At 41.9% G+C, this 19,469-nt stretch overlaps 1 protein-coding gene across 1 annotated transcript in view; it reads right to left on the reverse strand.

Moving 5' to 3' along the window:
* Nucleotides 1-202: 202 nt before the first annotated feature.
* STPG4 (sperm-tail PG-rich repeat containing 4) overlaps nucleotides 203-19,469 on the reverse strand; it is a gene marked incomplete at its 3' end in the record, with an annotated part of 307,530 nt that continues 288,263 nt past the window's right edge. Inside the window, exon 6 of the mRNA XM_087813694.1 lies at nucleotides 203-307. Within this exon, the coding sequence (XP_087669820.1) occupies nucleotides 203-307 (105 nt within the window). The remainder of the gene's footprint in view (nucleotides 308-19,469) is intronic.

Here is a 19,469-nt window from a genome sequence, read left to right on the forward strand (position 1 = left end):
TACCAGGTATTTGAGCTCTAGACTCTGCTACCTTGACAAGCAATTATATATATATATATATGTGTGTGTGTGTATACACATATATGTAAACATATATATACTAGAATTGCATATAATACTCCCCATCCCACCTCCACAGCCCACCGCCCCCCAACACACAGCCACAAAACCTACCACCAAATCTGTCCTGTAGAATACTTACTGAACAGGCAGGCAAGAATCGAGGAACTCGGGATCGAAAACAAGAAGTAACGGAACTTGCTGAAGGTATTTTCAAGTCATAATGACCTGGGCCTGGACCTTCATGCTATAGAAAAAAATGTTTTTAAAAGTGTTTCATAATTACTAATATTTTATATATTTTAATGCTTTATTTGCCTTCTACAACTAAACATGCAAATCATGCAATATGGTAGTAGAAAAACTGGATTAGGGCTTGGAAGATCTTATTCATGTGTGCCCTGGCACAAGTCATTGTGAAATGGGGAAAATACCTGCTTTATCTACTTTACCTGCCTGGTGGATGACTGTGAAGACTACGTGTTGAGTGACTGTAAAAGTCCCCTTTTGGGAACCCTAGTACACTGCTGGTAGGAATGCAGACTGGTACAACCACTATGGAAAACAGTATGGAGGTTCCTCAAAAAATTAAAAATGGAGCTGCCTTTTGACCCAGTGATCCCACTCCTAGGAATATATCCTAAGAATCCTGAAACTCTCATCAGAAAGAATATATGCACCTCAATGTTCATAGTAGCAGAGTTTACAATAGCTAAGATCTGGAAACAGCCCAAGTGCCCGTCAGTAGATGAGTGGATAAAAAGCTGTGGGACATTCACACCACGGAATACTATGCAGCTGTAAAGAAGAAGGATCTCGTACCCTTTGGGACAGTATGGAGGGACCTGGAAAAAATTATGCTAAGTGAAATAAGCCAGGCAGAGAAAGACAAACATCACATGATCTCGCTTATACGTGGAATCTAAAGAACTTAATAAACTGATGAACAGAATAGATTCAATGACGTGGAAGCACATATCAGACTGATGAATGTCAGAGGGATGGAGGAGGGTGGGTGGGTGGAGGGGGAGAGAGTAACCAAAGAATTTATATGCAAATATGCACAACCCAAGGACATGGAGGACGGTGGGGAGGGGGACTGGGGAGGGGGATGGGATGGGGTGGAATGGGTCATTGGGGAGAAAAAGGGACATCTGTAATATTTTAAACAAAAATAAAATTAAGAAGAAAAAAAAGTCCCCCTTTGCTCCTGCCTGAGCCCCTCCCCACACTGGCATGCCTCACTCCATACTTGTCTGACTGTTAAGAGTCACCTGCTGTTCTGAGCTGTTAGCTTTCTAAGACACACTTATTCTTTCATATAACTGTAATATATGTTATCTTAGTACAAATAAGTATTCACAGCAATTCCCTGACATAAGTACAATGCTATGGGATTAACAAAAATGGATGAACACAATTTTTAAAAAGACAAACATAAATTCACAAGGAGGAAATACAATTGTTCAGTGAGGAAATGAGTAGGAGGCTTTAACCTTATTAATAACCAAATAAGTTTTCATTAAAGCAACAATAAGGTTCTTTTTTGGTGGTTCTTTTTCTTCTTAATTTTATTTTTGTTTAAAATATTACAGATGTCCCTAAGGAACTCACCCTAGAAAATTAACAAAGGTAAAAAGAAAGAAGGAAAAAAGGAAGGGAGGGAAGGAGGAGGGAGGGGAAAACAAAACTTTAACCACCAGCATAGCATGGACACTCTTGTATGATTCTTTCTGGTGGAAGTATAAATTTGATTAGCCTTTCTGGAGTACAGTTTAGGAAACTCTGAAATAACTTAAAAACATCCAAATAGAGAAAGGAGAAAGAGACTAGTGACAAGATTGTTGCAGAAATCCAGAAGACAAACGAGTCCTGAGCCCAGAGAAGGCAGGGAGAATGGAAGTGTTCAAAACACCATAGCAGACAATGTACACAAGATGTTAGCCTTTTATTTTATTTTGTTTTCTAGTAATCCACTTTTTTCCTTCTCCCATTTTCAAATACCTGTGCTATTTGACAAAAATGAGTCTTTCTGGCATGACGTCTTGGCTGTTTCTAAATAATGCAGGCGCTAGGGGAAGCGGGTGGAGGTAGAGAGAAGCCAGGAGCTGGTCCCTGTTGAATGGGCACATGGGTTGGATACAGCATTCTGTCCATGTGGTGTATATTTTTTACATTCTTATAATACAAAGTTAAAGACAATGTATATTTATTATTTTGACTCAGCAATTCCGCTTTTAGGAACTCACCCTAAGGAAACAACTGAGAATGTGGCAAATTTTTGGCCACAAAGACATTCGCTATAACATCGTTTCTAAAGGTTGGAAATGAGAAATAAACCAAATGACCAAGGACCTGTGTCTGGTTGAACAAATTGTGATTCCTTCATCCAGCCATCCAGGGTCGATGAATTTTTATAGACATAAAAGCTATTCCCAAATATTGTGAAGTGAAAAATAAAAGCTTAAAAAAATGTGCTTGAAAAAAACTGGGGATGGAATGCTCACGGATAGTTGTTTTCTCCAGGTGGTGGCATGTTGAGTAAAAAGAAACATTTTTATTTTTAATTTCCTTATCAGCGCTTCCTAATTTTTCTACAATGGACTTGAGTACTCTTAAAATATGAAAAACAATTATACTTAATGTATAGATAAATGGATATGGAAAAGAAGTTTAAGAGAAAGGGAGAGGGGAGAAACAAGGGTTAAATTAACAGAAGGTGAGAACAGGAAAAGGTATCTTGTAAGAGCCTTATAATAGGTGAGGTTGGACCACAAATTAGCCAAGGGATTTGGCAGGACAAGCGCCCAAGTGCAGGCCCTGCCGTGTAATTAGGGCTCCATTTCTCAATTACTCCACCGTGAATGGAGCCTGTTATCACAGCCAAGCACAAGTCTGATCATCAAGGAGTGGATGCACCTCCTAATTTTACAACTCATGGCAGAAAGCTAAAAACAGTAATGTTTTCAAACCAATGCACATGTGGGACAGAGACTACTTTCTGTATGGAGTGACCTCTGCACTCCCACTGAAGAAGCCTGAGCCACCACAAAAACAAAGGCGTAGAAAGCAGAGGCAATCGGGGAGGAACAGTTTGCGCAATGTCCCCTCGCTTTGGCCATAACAAGCACAGTGCTCTCAAGCCAGATTGGTAGCTGGAGCAAAAGCTGCTGCTGAGTGTGTTACCATTGACTGCATGCCTGTGACAGCCCAGCTGTCCACAGGATGGCCAAGAAATGCCACCACCTGCACCCTTTCCCACCAAGCCTAACGTGGCTTTCATTTCTAAGCTTCCAAGTCATGAGCTCCTTGGGAGTCCAGGTGGCAGGCCTAGCGAAGCACTGATGTCTGCCTGTGTCATCCAGCAGCCTCCCTGCATGGGGCCTAGTCACTTGGATAAAAAAGACTAGGACTTGGGGCAGAAAGAAATGACTGAGTGCTATTTGTCACACATGTCTGATGAAATCTTTAAGTGGGAACATTAGGGAAGTGGATACAGGCCCAAGTTCATATTCCAAAGACCACAGGAATGCTGTTCTAAATGAAAAGTAATGATCTTGCCAGGGTCCTGCAATGGGTGGGAAACATTTCCTGCAGAGTCCTGGCTTATGCCCCATCGAGGACACATGAGTGGGCAGAGCAGGAATGGAGGGAAGGGGACACTGTCCAGGATGGCTCTGAATGTATGTCAGGAAATGGATCTCATTCAACAGGAAGGTGTTTAAAACAAGAAGGACTTGAACTGTGCCGAGTCTGCCTTGAGGTGGGGGACTCTGCTCCCTCGTTTACTGGGGATCACTGGATGTGACCCAGAGCTCTGGTCCACATTATGTGCAATTCATGGGTGAAGGGCAGCATCCAGGCTCATCAAGCAGTACTAAGCACCTCTTGCATAAATTGAATGGGTCATTTCTTAAACCTTGCTATTGTCAGGGCCATGCTTTGGCAACCCTGGGTTCCTTGAAACTAAGCCTTTCAAAGACCATTGACATTTGGTGCCAAGGAAAACAGAACTGTCACCTTCCTAGAGTCTGCTGCCAAAGGAAACTACAGGAACCCTTTTATATAGTGCCCATTCTTCTGCTTTGGGGCATGATTATATCTCAACCCTCCTGACAAGATGAGAATATCTTTCTCTTCCCTTTAAAAAGTCTTATTTAATTGAGTTTTTACTCGAGGGCAACTTTAACCAATGGGAGCTGTAGAGATTACACAGATGAATAAAACGCTATCTTCAAGGTCAGAGTTTAGAGTCCAGTGAGGGACACAGGCAAAACCAAATAAAAACACCCCAAAAGAATCAGTGAAGGTATGAGGAGCTGGAATGGTGCTGACTGGGGGCTGAGCTAGCTGCCTGGTTCCAAGATTCTAAACCAGGTCCTTGTGTAGCTGGAGTGTGCTAGCTTGGTGTGACCTCAGTGGGCCACAGGATATTACCAAGGATAGGAGCTTTCCACTCACTGCAAAGGACTCCAATGTGTAGGCCCCTCTGACTTTTCTGGTGTGCCCCTGGGTTCCTGTCATAACATGAAGAAGCTTGATTTATTTGGTTACAAATGCTTATGGACAATAAGGCTCATTACCATTATAGGCCTTTGGTAAACCCTGCCAGACTCCTCCTCCCAACACACTCCTTTGGGGCTGAGAGGGTGGAACTGGCTCACCTACACAGCACTGCTCAGCAATGAAGAGGCTCCAGATGCCTCTGAAAGACTGTGTAGATGAATCAAGAGAATAGATGAGCCCAGACAGCATGGCTCAGTGGTTGAGCATCAACCTAGGATCCAGGAGATCGTGGTTCGATTCCTGGTCAGGGCACATACCCGGGTTGTGGGCTCGATCCCCAGTGCAAGGCATGCAGGAGGCAGCTGATCAATGACTCTCATCATTGATGTTTCTATCTCTCCCCCTCTCCCTTCCTCTCTCTGAAGTCAATCAAGATATTTAAAAAAAAAAAAAAAAGAATAGATGAAATGATCCCAAGTTTGTATGTGTTGAATTATGTCCTTCCAAAATTCATAAATGCTACGAATTTTTGTTCTGTTGAATATTAGTTGTCCTCCCCAAATTCAGTTCTGTGACTTTTGAATTCCTAGTACCTGAGAATGTAATCTCAGGGCAATGGCAATAGGGTCATTCCAGGTGTAATTAGTGAAGATGAGGTCATTAGGATGGGCTCTAATCCAGTATGAAAGTATGAAGCGTATCCTTTATAACAAGGGAAATTTTGGACTCAGAGGCACGTACATAGGGGTAATTTCCCTCCATGTGAAGACAAAGGCAGAGATATTGTTGAAGATTGCCAGCAAAGCCCTGGAAATTATGAGAGGGGAGGGGAACAGAAGGAACCAACAAGGCCGACACCATGATCTTGACTTCTAGACTCTGGAACTGTGAGACAATATATTTCTGTTGTCAAGCCACTCAGTTTATAGTACTTTGTTACAGCAGCCCTGGCAGATAAATACACAAAGTGTTCAACTCATTTCTTCATTCAACTAATATACACAGTGTGCCACACAGTGTGCTGGGAATTGGGAATACAGCAGTGTATAATTGTCTCCCAATATCCTTTCTCCTAATCCTTGGTATTAGAACAATTTTTAACTGCGCACATGTCTACCCAGAATAAAAATTAAATTTCCCAGCCTCCCTTTCAGCTAGGTGTGACCACATGGCTAATTTCTGGCCAATAGGATGGAGGTGGAAGATGTGTATGCAAATTCCAAGGAGCATCCTTAAGGAGAGGGCAGTTTGTCCATCTCCCCCGCCCTCCTGCCTGCTAGCTTGTCCCATGTTCTTGGCTCTGAGGGACCATAAGAATGGAAGTCATGCTTAGCAGAGCAGCACACAGAAATCTGATGTTGTGGATTTGCCACACCATCCCTGAACCACCTTTGTACAAGAGAAAAATATTTTCCTATCATGTTTAAAATAGTTATTTGGGGTCTTTGTTACTGGCAGCAGAACTCAGTCTTTTTTTTTTTTTTTTAAATATATTTTTATTGATTTCACAGAGAGGAAAGGAGAGGGGGAGAGAGAGAGAGAAACATCAATGATGAGAGAATCATTGATTGGCTACAGCCCACAATTCGGGCATGTGCCCTGACCGGGAATTGAGCCCCAATCACCTGGATCCTAGGTCGACGCTCAACCCCTGAGCCAAGCCTGGCCGGGCAGAACTCAGCCTTAATTGAAAAGATATACATGTTTCCCACTCTCGTGGGACTTACATTCTAATAGGAAATATATACCTTACTAAAAAATATGCTGGAAAATAACACAAAGGAACACATACAGTGCTAGGGGAGAGCATGTAAGAGGATAAACTGACCTGGTTTGAGGGGCCTAAGAAGCCCCTTAAAGAAGTACTTTTGAGCAGAAACCTAAAGAACAAAGAGAAAGGAGTTTGATGGGAGGCAGTCATAGGAGAGGTTAGGGTGGCCAAAGCCAGCAGGGCCTTCAGGGCAAGCCTAGAGAGGAGGCTGCTGTTCGTTTTAACCCTGTAGGGACAAATTCACTGCATCACAAAAAATAAATGACAGTGCATAAGCTGCTGTCAAAAACAGTCAGGAATGTGAAGTTCCGCTTTCTCCCCACAGCTGCTGTGTTGTTTTTCGCATATGTATCAACACTATGACTGGTTTTACAGTTTCCCTGCAGATGTAAATGTCAGTCGTCACCCCTGCATTTCCAGTCTCCAGAAGGCCGCAGGGCTCCGCAGCCTCCTCCGCAGGCAGGGGTGCTGACCTAACGGGGCGCCTCTCCTGCCCGGCCCCCCCCCCCACCGGGGCACTGCCGGAGAGCTGCCCCATCCCTGCTGCCATCTCTGGCTCACACACCCACTCTCATTTGATCCTCGAAACAGTGCAGGGAAATGCTGTTACCTCCATTTAACAGATGAGCAAGTGAGGCTCAGAGGGGTTAGAAACAAATGACTCAGCACCTCAGCTGCGGGAGCGAGAGCCAGTTACTCACCCTGCTTCTCCATGCTAGGAGGTGTCAGTACTTGGTTCTAAGCTTTTTTTTTTTTTTTAATCATAGAGCTAAAGGGAACCTAGAATAAGCACATTGTCTGTCCTTAATAATCCTAACAACTTTCAATGAATCATACTTCAAGAGAGAAAGGGTCAGAAACAAAATGTGTAACCCCAAATGTCTATATATACACATAAAACATAAGTAATATGCAACATGAACTGAAATTAGTACATGGGATAATAAAAATGATCCCCCCAAATTTGGGGAGATGGGTGTAAGAGGAGGACCATATTGAGTAACAAAGAAAACAGATGCCCCCTCCCCCCCCAAGGAGGGTAGAATTCTGTGTGGAGGTGGGCACAGAGAGAAGCTGGCAGCTTCTGGGAACTCAGGGGGAGGCAGATGGCAGGGCGGGTCTGACTACGGAAATTCCAGAACTCTGTAAATATTGGTCTACATCTTCAGAGGAAAAAGAAGGGAGACATGCATGTTGGCTGGTGGGGTGCAAGCAAATCTGTCAGAAGCCAAAATTCTTCACATTTGCGAAATGAAGAATTAATGTGCCTCTGAAGTCTAGCTCGGTACTGTTTATTTCTACTGAGAGAGAAACCGGTAGTCTGGGTTTTCCAGGTATGGGCTATGTGGGTAGGGCAGCACTGAGTGATCACTAACCTGTCCACACCAAAAATGTAGCTCGTATACAAATGCATGTGCCAGGGACGTCCAGGTATTTCAGAGTTGCTGCGGGTGTTTACTGGCCCATCCTCCCTTTTCCACATGACCTTGGGAGCATCCTTAGAAATCTAAGGTGGCATTTCTGCCTGGGAACTTCCAGTCAAGCTGGCAACTCCCTACTCCTGGTCACAGTGATTGGCCCAGGGTCGGGCAACCATCACCTGGCCAATCAGAAGAGCTTCTTTTTATTTATTTTTTTAATCCGCACCCTAGGATTTTTTTCCCATTGCTTTTCAGAGAGCGTGGAAGTGTGTGTGGGGGGGGACATCGATGTGAGAGGGACACATCAATTGGTTGCCTCCCGCATGCGCCCCGGCAGGAACCAGCAATCGAGCCTGCAAGCGAGGTCCACGTGTGCCCTTAACCAGAAACAAACAGGAGACCTTTCAGGCCAAGGGCCGGTGCTCTAACCACTGAGAAACCCGGCTAGGGCAGAAGAGCTTGCTTTCCCACACTCTGGGGGCTAGGCACCTGGGGCTGCTGGGGTGGTCTTGCTCAGCTCATGGAGAAACCATGTCCAAAGAATGGAGAAAGGTAAATAGTGCCCAAGGCGATGTGCACCAATAAATTCCACCCCAGCTTTATGTTTGTATTTTTTGCTTAAGCTAATTGGGATGGGTTTCTGTAGCTCGCCACTGAATAAAATCTTAATATATTCTTTTTCCTGTTCCCAGTCAAGATATTGTTATAAGAAGGAACGCAGGAAATTCCTCACACTCACAGCCAGGCAGGGATCTATGACTGCTGGTGTTAATAGCATCAGAAAAGTTGCACAAATTTTTTAAAAAATTGCCAAAATATCTTTTTCTTAAAAATTCTAGTACATCTGTAACTACATTTGAAAGGTCATATTTTTCCAAAAATGTTACCTACAAGTGAACTCATCTTTGAAGACACTGAGAATGAGACCTGCTTTCATTATCTTAACTTTCAGATTCCTTTCAATCTGTGTTTGGCTTTATTCAATAGGACCAAGTTTATTAATTATTTTTCTGTTCCTCATGAAATTTTAAACTACCAGCTTAGTTTCTTTTTGTAGTTCACTTTTTAAGTATAGTTAGTATACAATATTTCAGATATATAATATAGTGATTCAACACTTTTATACCTTACAACGTGGTCCCCCCACTAATTCTAGTAATCATCTGTCACCATGCAAACTGAACACAATATTTTTTACTATATTCCCCCTTCCCTTCTTCACCCATCCCTCCCCTCCTCCCCTCTGCCGGCCGTCCCTTTGATCTCTGTTTATGAGCCTCTTTTTGTTTTGTCTTGTTGGTTTGTATGTTTCTTGGATTCCACATGTAAGTGAAACCATACTGCCTTTGTCTTACTCTGGCTTATTCACTTAGCATAATACCCTCAGGCCCATCCATGTTGTCACAAATGACAAGATTTCATTCTTTCTTTAATTGCTGCAAAATATTCCCCTGTATGTATAGACTAAATCTTCATCCATTTGTCTATTGATGGACACTTAGGGTGATTCCGTATCTTGACTATTATAAATAATGCTGCAATGAACATAGGTGGGCATATCTCTTTTTGAATTAGTGTTTTTGTTTTCTTCAGATAAATACCCAGAAATGGAATTCTTGGGTCATATGTTAGATCTCTTTTTAGTTTTTTGAGGAATCTCCTTACTGTTTTCCATAGTGACTCCATCAATGTGCAGACCCATCAGCAGTGCACAAGGGTTCCCTGTTCTCCACGTCCTTGCCAACACAAGTTATTTGTTGACTTTGTGATAACAGCCATTCTGGCTGGAGTGAGGTGGTATCTCATTGAGAGTTTTGTTTGTTTGTTTGTTCGTTTTTTCCAAAATATATTTTTATTGATTTCAGAGAGAGGAAGGGAGAGAGAGAGAGAGAATCATCAATGATCAGAGAGTCATTGATCGGCTGCCTCCTGCACACCCCTTACTGGGCATAAAGCCCACAACCTGGGCATGTGCCCTGACCGGGGATCGAACTGTGATCTACTGGATCATAAGTCGGTGCTCAACAGCTGAGCTACACCAGCTGGGCTCACTGTGGTCTTGATTTGCAACTCCCTGATGATTAGTGATGTTGAGCATCTCTTCATAAGGCCATCTGTATATCATCTTTGGAGAAATGTCTCTTCATGTCCTCTGCCCATTTTTTGATTGGCTAGTTTATTTTTTTGTTATTGAATTGAATGAGTTCCTTATATATTTTGGCTATCAACCCTTTCATCAGATGTGTCATTTGTGAATATCTTTTCCCATTCAGTAGGTTGTCTTTTGTTTGTTTGATGGTTTCCTTCGCTGTGCAGAAGCTTTTTAGGTTGATAAAGTCCCATTTGTTTATTTTTGCTTTTGCTTCCCTTTACCAGCTTCTTTTTTAATTAAACTAATTCCTTAAATGCAAAAACAGCTGGAATATTCAGCATTCTTTCAGAATGCTAGTTTTAATGCAAAAAATATGCATTAAAAGGGATGTGTTATCCCTTTTCAAGCTTCTACTATTAAATGTGACTAAAACAGACAAATCATATAACACTCATTTGTGTCTGAACAGACTCTTTCCTGTTTATCTAATCCCTTCCTTATTCTTTATAGGCTTGTCAGGTTTTAAGAAATACAGAAACATCTTAAAATATTTCTGACATCAAATAAAAGAAACCCATTTTTGTTTGACATTGTAAGATTTTATTCCTACCACCAGGAAAGAGGTGCACATCTCATGTCTCGCTTATACACAACTATGAGAAATAATAACTAGAGAATCTGTTCAGCAAATCACTGGAAGCCCTGGATCATGTGACTGACTGATTCTAAGTTAAGTAGTAGTAAGTGGCACTATTTTTATTTAAGTAACAAAATATTTTTATGTTGACCATTTTGATGGTTCTTTTCCTCAAACATTACCTATTTTTTGACTTTTAAAAATTAGATATTGAAAAATTATAAAAGAAACAGAAAAGAGAGAAACCAAGTAAACAATTACGCTTAATTACAGCACCTCAGCATAGCCACTAATAGCATTTTGGTGCATTTTCTGTTTTTTGTACTCATAATTTTTCTTATATTATTTTAATCATAATATACATACCAATCTGTATCCTGCATTTTTTCATTACATATTAGATCACAAACACTTTTGCTGCTATTTTATAATTTTAACAATTGTTTCAATGGTTGTAAAATATCCCTTTAAGTGGATATGCAGTATTCTTTTTTAATTATTTCCCTTTTATTGGATATTAAATTGTGATTGTTGCTATCTTGTTATTATAAACAATCCTTTGATGATATCTTTGTATAGATGAATATTTCTGCAAATGGAATTAGGAGGATTTTCTCCAAATGGAATTAATGGGCTAGAAAATATAAGCAGTTTTTATAGCTCAATACATACTGCCAAACTACTTTTCACATATTACATGAGTGTATACATGTACTCCCACCAGCAATTAGTTAAGAAAAGCACCGAGTCTCTACTGTCCACTGCCAAGTAGATATTGGAGGGGAAAAAAGATTTAGAAAAATAAAATCTTCCTTACTCTTCTAAATAACATCAACAGCCCCAGCCCAGTGGCTCAGATGGATGGAGCATCGTCCCATATGCCAAAAAGGTTGTGGGTTTGATTCCTGGTCAGGGCACATACCTAGGTTGCGGGTTCAATCCCGGTGGGGCATGTACTGGAGGTAACCAATCGATGTTTCTCTCTCACGTCAATGTGTCTCTCTCTCTCTTCCCCCTTTCCTCTCGTTCTAAAAATCAATAAAACATATCCCTGGGCAAGGATTAAAAATAAATAAGTAAACAAACAAACAAATAAACAAATAACCTTACTAATGGTCCCTATATATGTTCAAAGAAGTTGTGTAGAATATCTGATATCCTTCATACTGACATTTTGAAAAACATTCAGGAGGGAACAAACGCAATTTGTTGGTAGGTCTGGAGATTTATTTGGTTCATTTATAAAAGCAATTCGACTAATTAAAGGGATGGGCTAGAGGAAGAAAATCCACAAATAACAAGTTTTATTTTGTTCAATTTGATTGGCTAAGAATGACTAGGATTTGTTAGTTTGCTCTCTCCTCTAAAAAAAAAAAAAAAAATCCTATGAGGGAATTGGACCTTTGGGACTTGGCATTTGTGGGGCTTGGTCATTATCAAGGTGCTAAAAGGAAATGGTGGCTGGCAGACATTTCCAATACAATTTTTTTCTGTAGGTGTAAAAAGGCCCTTTTTACTTACAGTAGAACATGTCTTCCAGCCCTCTATCCCAAAATACTTACAGTCTTTCCTATGGGCAAAACAATTATGCTGATCCATAATCAATAATTATGATTTCGACAACAACTGAAATAGCTAATAAGTATACAACCTTTACACTGGTAATCTGAAGATTAAAAAACCATTTTCCAACCAGACAAATCCCTCACCAACTGCTTCTGCTGAGAGCCACCTACACTTTGGGGACAAAATGTAATTCACCAACTGAATCCCTGACACAAACAAGAAGGCTGCATTTTTTTCAACAAGTGAAAGATCCAAGAGGATTTTCAGATTCAAAGTTAATGTACTTTTTAGGACTAAAAAATCATGTAGTAATCTGCTCTTTCTTCACATGGTCATTTACTCCTTTCTTAATAGGCTGCTCCTGGAGATTTTATGCATAAATGATTAACAAATTTCAATGAGCTGGTTTTCACAGCGATGGAAAGAAAGGAGGAGAAATGGACCCGCATGTATCCATCTTTTATAACCTGCTCATTCTCAAAAGGGTTTAAAGTGACTTGGTGAGTGTCTCTAGGTGGTACTATGTTGCACCAAATCCACAGGTCAGATTTCTGGCGATTGCAGGTTTCAGGTATACCAACAAGGAGACAACCTGTCCTAACTAATAGGGCTCAAATGACACTATGACCTTGTCATGAAACTATACATAAAACACACTTCTGAAGAATTAAAGAGTTACAAGTTGTTTGTCTGTTTGTTTGTTTAAAATATATTTTTACTGATTTTTAGAGAGGAAGGAAGAGGGAGGAAGGTAGAGAGATAGAAACATCAGTGATGAGAGAATCATCATCGATCGGCTGCCTCCTGCACGCCCCTGACTGGGAATCGAGCCTGAAACTCTGGCATGTGCCCTGACCGGGAATTGAACCACAATCTCCTGGATCCTAGGTCAATGCTCAACCACTGAGCCATGCCCAGCCGAGCGAGAGTTACAAGTTTTTTAAAAAATCAAAATGCCAAGCCCTGGGTGATGTGGCTCAGTTGGTTGAAGCTCAGTTGGTTGATAGGAAGACACTCAACCAAGCCACACTAACCAGGGCTGTTTCTTATTTTTAAAAGTGTATATGCAGTACAGTATTTCATTAAAATAAGACTATACTGATTCATTTACAAAACTAGCACTCTTAGAAACAATTTTTATACACATGTCTTAGGCACACATTTTTGAGTAGGCTCTAGAGAGCCTAAGACAACTATTTTTAACTCCTGGCTATTCTTCTGGCAATTATTTTCTTATCACTAAATAGTATGTTCATTTTGTTATTTCTTAGTTGATATTTTAGAAATTTTCTATTGATGACTTCTTGGAATAAGAAATATCTCTCTTGCTCTATCCACTGCTCATCCAATCAAAATAGCATTTTAAATCACTAACCAATGTTTCCTAAAGAACTGTTACACCTTGCAGAGCCAAGTTACATAACGTGATTTCTTATCTTGCACAGTGTTTTGTTTTACCTGGAATTAATTAGTGCCTTGTTTTTTCACTGGCATATTTTGCTATACATATTTTCCTAACTGTTCTTGAGTCCCTTTTTCCATAGAAACATTCTTTCTGGAAAGAAACATTAGTTACTTTATTAGTGTGGATTAGTTTCTCTCTCAGCCTGCTGCACAGTGGTCCTGTTATAGGACAGGGGACCTGGCCTTGAGTGGGTCTGCCTAGGGCCAGCCGGTAGTGTGTGGGTTCTTGGCTTTGTGAGGGAAAGATTTCACAAGACGAGTCCAGGTGACTTTGAGGGTACATATATTAAAGCTGGACAGTGAAACAAGGAAGGGCTTAGCATAGAAGATGCAACAGGAGAGCCTAGGCTGAGCTGCTTTAGTTCACTGGGAAATCAGAGAAAAGGGGCCTTGGAGACACGTTCAGAGGGTTAGCTCAGGACGAGCTGCTGCTGCCCATTGCTCCCCTGGTTGCAAGTCTCATGGGATCCCTTAGAGTTTAGGAGATACACACCTGTGGGAAAAGAGAGCAAGAGCAAGGTGCGGGTGTGCTCCCAAGAGAGCGGGCATGCTGGGAGATGGGCACTGGGTCCTTTGTCCTGAGGGTTTTTCTCTCCCTCTTACAGGTGGGAATCTTAGGGAAGCTCTAGGGAGGGTTTCAGCAGAATATTCATCAGTTTTCCAGGTATTCTTTTTCAGGCTCATGGTCTCTACTGATTGGTCAGTGCCAGGGCAGGCGGTCACTGGTCATTGCAGCTGGTCCTGGAGTCGCCCACCTTGTTTTGCTGCTTTTCTGGGCCTGGAGCTGAAATACAGCTGAGGCTTAGATGTTATCTCTAAGGAGGTGAACTTCTGTATCTGGCTGTAAATTGCTCAGCCAGTTTGTTCAGCTGTCTCAGTTTCCCCATTCCACTTGTCAAGGAATTTTCCTGGGATCTTACTATCCTGCCTCACTCTATACAACTTAATAACTGTGTGACCTCAGACAATTAACTTCCATTTCCTGACCTATCAAATACAGACAATAAATACTACCCCATCAAGTTGCTGTGAGGATTAAATGAAACAGGATGTGTCTGTCAATGAGCACTGTGCCTGGCACCAGAAGACACTCGATGCATTATCATTAAAGCAGACCTTCATAGTAGTAGCAGATCTATAAAATTTCTTCCATTTCTAAGAGTCCTTAACGGTTCTGTGACTATGATTTTAATTTTTAGAACCATTAACCTGAATGATAAAGTCAATCAAATGAGTTTTTCAGATAAAGGCCTATAATGGCCTAAGCAATAGTGCTTTTACCTCAAGAAGGTTTGAGATAGCATTCTAGCAAGCATCATTTCTTCACCACACTCGCACTGCATGCCACCATCTCCTGCTGCTGGGATCAAAGGAGTTTGCTCTCTGAAGTTTACAAATTTGTGGATCTAAACCAAACCCATAAGTCTGCTCTGGGAACGTATGTTTGGGACAGACATGAATCACAGCCCTGGGTTATTTCTTTATCTTGGAACATTTTAGTATTCTTTTCACTTTGTTGAAGGACAAGATGTTCCAAATCAATGAATCACTTTTATTTATAAAATGGAATGTGGAGGTGACATCAACAAAAATGGCAGAATAAGGATCTCCAAAAGTCTTCTCCATAAAAGCAATGAGCACACGGGCAAAATTTGTCAGAATCCACTGCCTCATGCCATTTCCCATATCAGGCTGCTTATCTAACAGGATGCCTAACCTAAACTATCAATAAATTATTTTAACTGAATCTGTCCTTACTAAGAGTATAAACAAATCGTTACTAACTTATGGCATTCATTTAAAGCATGTATTTCAAAGAAAATACAATATCACCTAGTGGGGAAAAACTAGTGTCTAGAATGTTTGTTGCCAAAAAAACTGTACACTGCACTTATGACTCTCTTTTTCCCCACACACATACACACCTGTACACACACACACAAGCTAAGAAAAGAAACAATGGCCAACAGAGTTAACGAAGTTTTGAAGATGAGAAGCACTATGACATGGAAAGGTAGAGAGGGCTGAATGCTGAGTGCCTCGAGGAGGAGATTGGCTCAAAACAGCTTAAGAAAAAAAGATGAGAAATTTTAGCCACCAGCCACCGAGCGGTAATCCTAACATTAATTATAATCCTAATTCGAACCCTAATCCTAACATGAAGCCTAACACTAGGGTTAATTCTAACATTTAACCTAATCCTAACCCTAAATCTAACTCTAACCCTAAACCTAATTCTAATACTAACCCTAACACTAACCCAAACCATAACCCAACCCTAACCCTAATCCTAACACTAACGCTAGGTATAATTTCAACCCCAACCAAACCTAAAACATAACCCTAACAAGAACAATACCACTGAACTTAACCCTAAACCAAAACCTAACACTAGATCTAATTCAAACCCTAACACAAAGCCTAACTCTATTCCTAAACCGAACCCTAAGCCCAAACATAAACCTAGGTCTAATCCTAAACCTAACCAATTGTATAACCCTAACCCTCAACATAATGCTAACACTAGCTCTAATCCTAAACCCAATAATCATCGTAACCCTAGCCAACAACATAATCCAAACACTAGGTCTAATCCTAACCCTACGATCTCCCTAACATAGCCCTCAACGTAACCTTAACCAGACGTCTAATCCTAACCCTAACCATGGCCCTAACACTGGCCCTCAAAATAAGCCTAACAATACGACTAATCTTACCCCTAACCATCTGGATAAACCTAGCCCTCATAATATCCCTAAACCAAGGTGTAATAGTAACCCAACCATCTGCCCAAACCTAGCCCAAACGATAAAACTCACCGTAGGTCTATTCCTAAACCTAATCATCATCCAAAACCTCAACCTCAACATAAAACTAACGCTAGGTCCAATCCCAACCGAAAACATTCCCGTAACCCTAGAACACGCCATAACACTAACGCAAGGTCTAATCCTAAGCCCAACAATCCCCTTGACTCTAGCCCTCAAGATAATCCTAACCATCGGTCTAATCTTAAACCTAACCATATCTATAACACTAGCCCTCAACATAACCCTAACCCTAGGTCCAATCCTAACCCTAACCATGTCCCTAAACCTAGCCCTCAACATAACTCTAACCCTCGGACCAATCCTAACCCTACACATCTCTCTAACCCTAGCCGTGAACATATCCCTTATCCTAGGTACAATCCTAACATTAACAACCTCTATAAACCTAGTTCTCTACATAACCCTTACCCTAGATCCAATCCTAACACTAATCATCTCTCGAACCCTAGCCCACAACATAACCCTAACACTAGGTAAGATCCCAACCTTAACTATCTCTCCAAACTTAGCCATCAACAAGACACTAACCCTAGTAAGAATCCAAAACCTAACCATCTCTCTAATCCTGGCCCTAAACATAACCCTAACCCTAGGTCCAAGTATAACCCTAAGCATCACTCTAACCCTAGTACTCGACATAAACCTAACCCTTGGTCCAATCCTAACCCTAAACATCTCTCTAAACCTACCCCTCAACATAACCCTAACCCTAGGTACCATCCTAACCCTAAAGATCTCTCTAACCCTAACCCTCAACGTAACCCTAACCCTAGGCCCAATCCTAACCCTAACCGTCTCTCTAACCCTAGCCCTCAACATAACCCTAACCCTAGGTCCAATCCTATCCCGAACCGTCTCCCTAAACCTAACGCTCAACAAAGCCCTAACCCTAGGTCCAATCCTAACCCTAACTGTCCCTCTAACCCTAGCCCTCAACATAGCCCTAACCCTAGCTCCAATCCTAACCCTATCTGTCCCTCTAACCCTAGCCCTCAACATAACCCTAACCCTAGGTCCAATCCTAACCCGAACCGTCTCTCTGACCCTAGCCCTCAACATAACCCTAACCCTAGGTGCAATCCTAACCCGAACCGTCTCTTTAAACCTAGCCCTCAACGTAACACTAACGCTAGATACAGTCTTAACCCTTACCATCTCTCTAAACCTAGCCCTCAACATAATCCTAACCCTAGGTCCAATCCTAACCCTAACCGTCTCTCTAACCCTAGCCCTCAACATAACCCTAACCCTAGGTCCATCCTAACCGAACCGTCTCTCTAACCCGAGCCCTCAACATAACCCTAAACCTAGGTCCAATCATAAGCCTAACCATCTCTCTAAATCTAGCCTCATCATAAACCTAACCCTAGGTCCAATACTGACCCTAACCGTCTCTCTAACCGTAGCCCTCAACATAACCCTAACCCTAAGTCCAATCCTAACACTTACTGTCTCTCTAACCCTAGCCCTCAACATAACACTAACCCTAGGTCCAATCCTAACCCTACACATCCCTCTAAACTTAGCCCTCAACATAACCATAACCCTAAGCCCAATCCTAACCATAACTGTCTCTCTAACCCTAGACGCAACATAACCCTAACCCTAGATCAAATCCTAACCCGAAACATCTCTTTAAACCTAGCCCTCAACATAACACTAACCCTACATCCAATATTAACCCTTACCGTCTCTCTAACCCTAGCCCTCAACATAACCCTAACCCTAGGTCCAATCCTATCCCGAACCGTCTCTCTAACCCTAGCCCTCAACATAAACCTAAGCCTAGGTCCAATCCTAACCCGAACCATCTCTCTAACCCTAGCCCTCAACATAACGTTAACCCGAGGTCCAATCCTAACCCTAACCGTCTCTCTAACCCTAGCCCTAAACATAACCCTGACCCTAGGTCCAATCCTAACACTAACCGTGTCTCTAACCCTAGCCCTCAACATAAGCCTAAACCTAGGTCCAATACTAACCCGAACCGTCTCTTTAAACCTAGCCCTCAACATAACACTAACCCTAGATAAAATCTTAACCCTTTCCAACTCTCTAACTAAAGCCCTCAACATAACCCAAACCCTAGGTCCAATCCTAACCCTAACCGTCCCTCTAACCCTAGCCCTCAACATAACCCTAACCCTAGGTCCAATCCTATCCCGAACCGTCTCTCTAACCCTAGCCCTCAACCTAACCCTAACCCTAGGTCCAATCCTAACCCGAACCATCTCTCTAACCCTAGCCCTCAACATAACGTTAACCCTAGGTCCAATCCTAACCCTAACCGTCTCTCTAACCCTAGCCCTCAACATAACCCTAACCCTAGGTCCAATCCTAACCCTAACCGTCTCTCTAACAATAGCCCTCAACATAACCTTAAACCTAGGTCCAATCCTAACACTAACCGTGTCTCTAACCCTAGCCCTCAACATAAGCCTAAACCTAGGTCCAATCCTAACCCGAACCGTCTCTTTAAACCTAGCCCTCAACATAACACTAACCCTATATAAAATATTAACCCTTTCCAACTCTCTAGCTAAAGCCCTCAACATAACCCAAACCCTAGGTCCAATCCTAACTCTAACCGTCCCTCTAACACTAGCACTCAACATAACCATAACCCTAAGTCCAATCCTAACACTAACTGTCTCTCTAACCCTAGCCCCCAAGATAACCCTAAGCTTAGTTCCAATCCCAACTCGAACCGTCTCTTTACACCTAGCCCTCAACGTAACACTAACGCTAGATACAGTCTTAACCCTTACCGTCTCTCTAACCCTAGCCCTCAACATAACCCTAACCCTAGGTCCAATCGTAACCCTAACCGTCTCTCTAACCCTAGCCTTCAACATAACCCTAACCCTAGGTCGAATCCTAACCCTAACCATCTCTATAACCCTAGCCCTCAACATAACCCTAACCCTAGGTCCAATCGTAACTCTAACCGGATCTCTAACCCTAGCCCTCAACATAACCCTAACCCTAGGTCCAATCGTAACCCTAACCGGATCTCTAACCCTAGACCTCAACATAACCCTAACCCTAGGTCCAATTCTAACCCTAACCGTCTCTCTAACCCTAGCCCTCAACATAACCCTAACCCTAGGTCCAATCGTAA

Source organism: Miniopterus natalensis (assembly GCF_054644295.1).
Source record: "Miniopterus natalensis isolate mMinNat1 chromosome 13 unlocalized genomic scaffold, mMinNat1.hap1 SUPER_13_unloc_2, whole genome shotgun sequence".
Taxonomy (NCBI): domain Eukaryota; kingdom Metazoa; phylum Chordata; class Mammalia; order Chiroptera; family Miniopteridae; genus Miniopterus; species Miniopterus natalensis.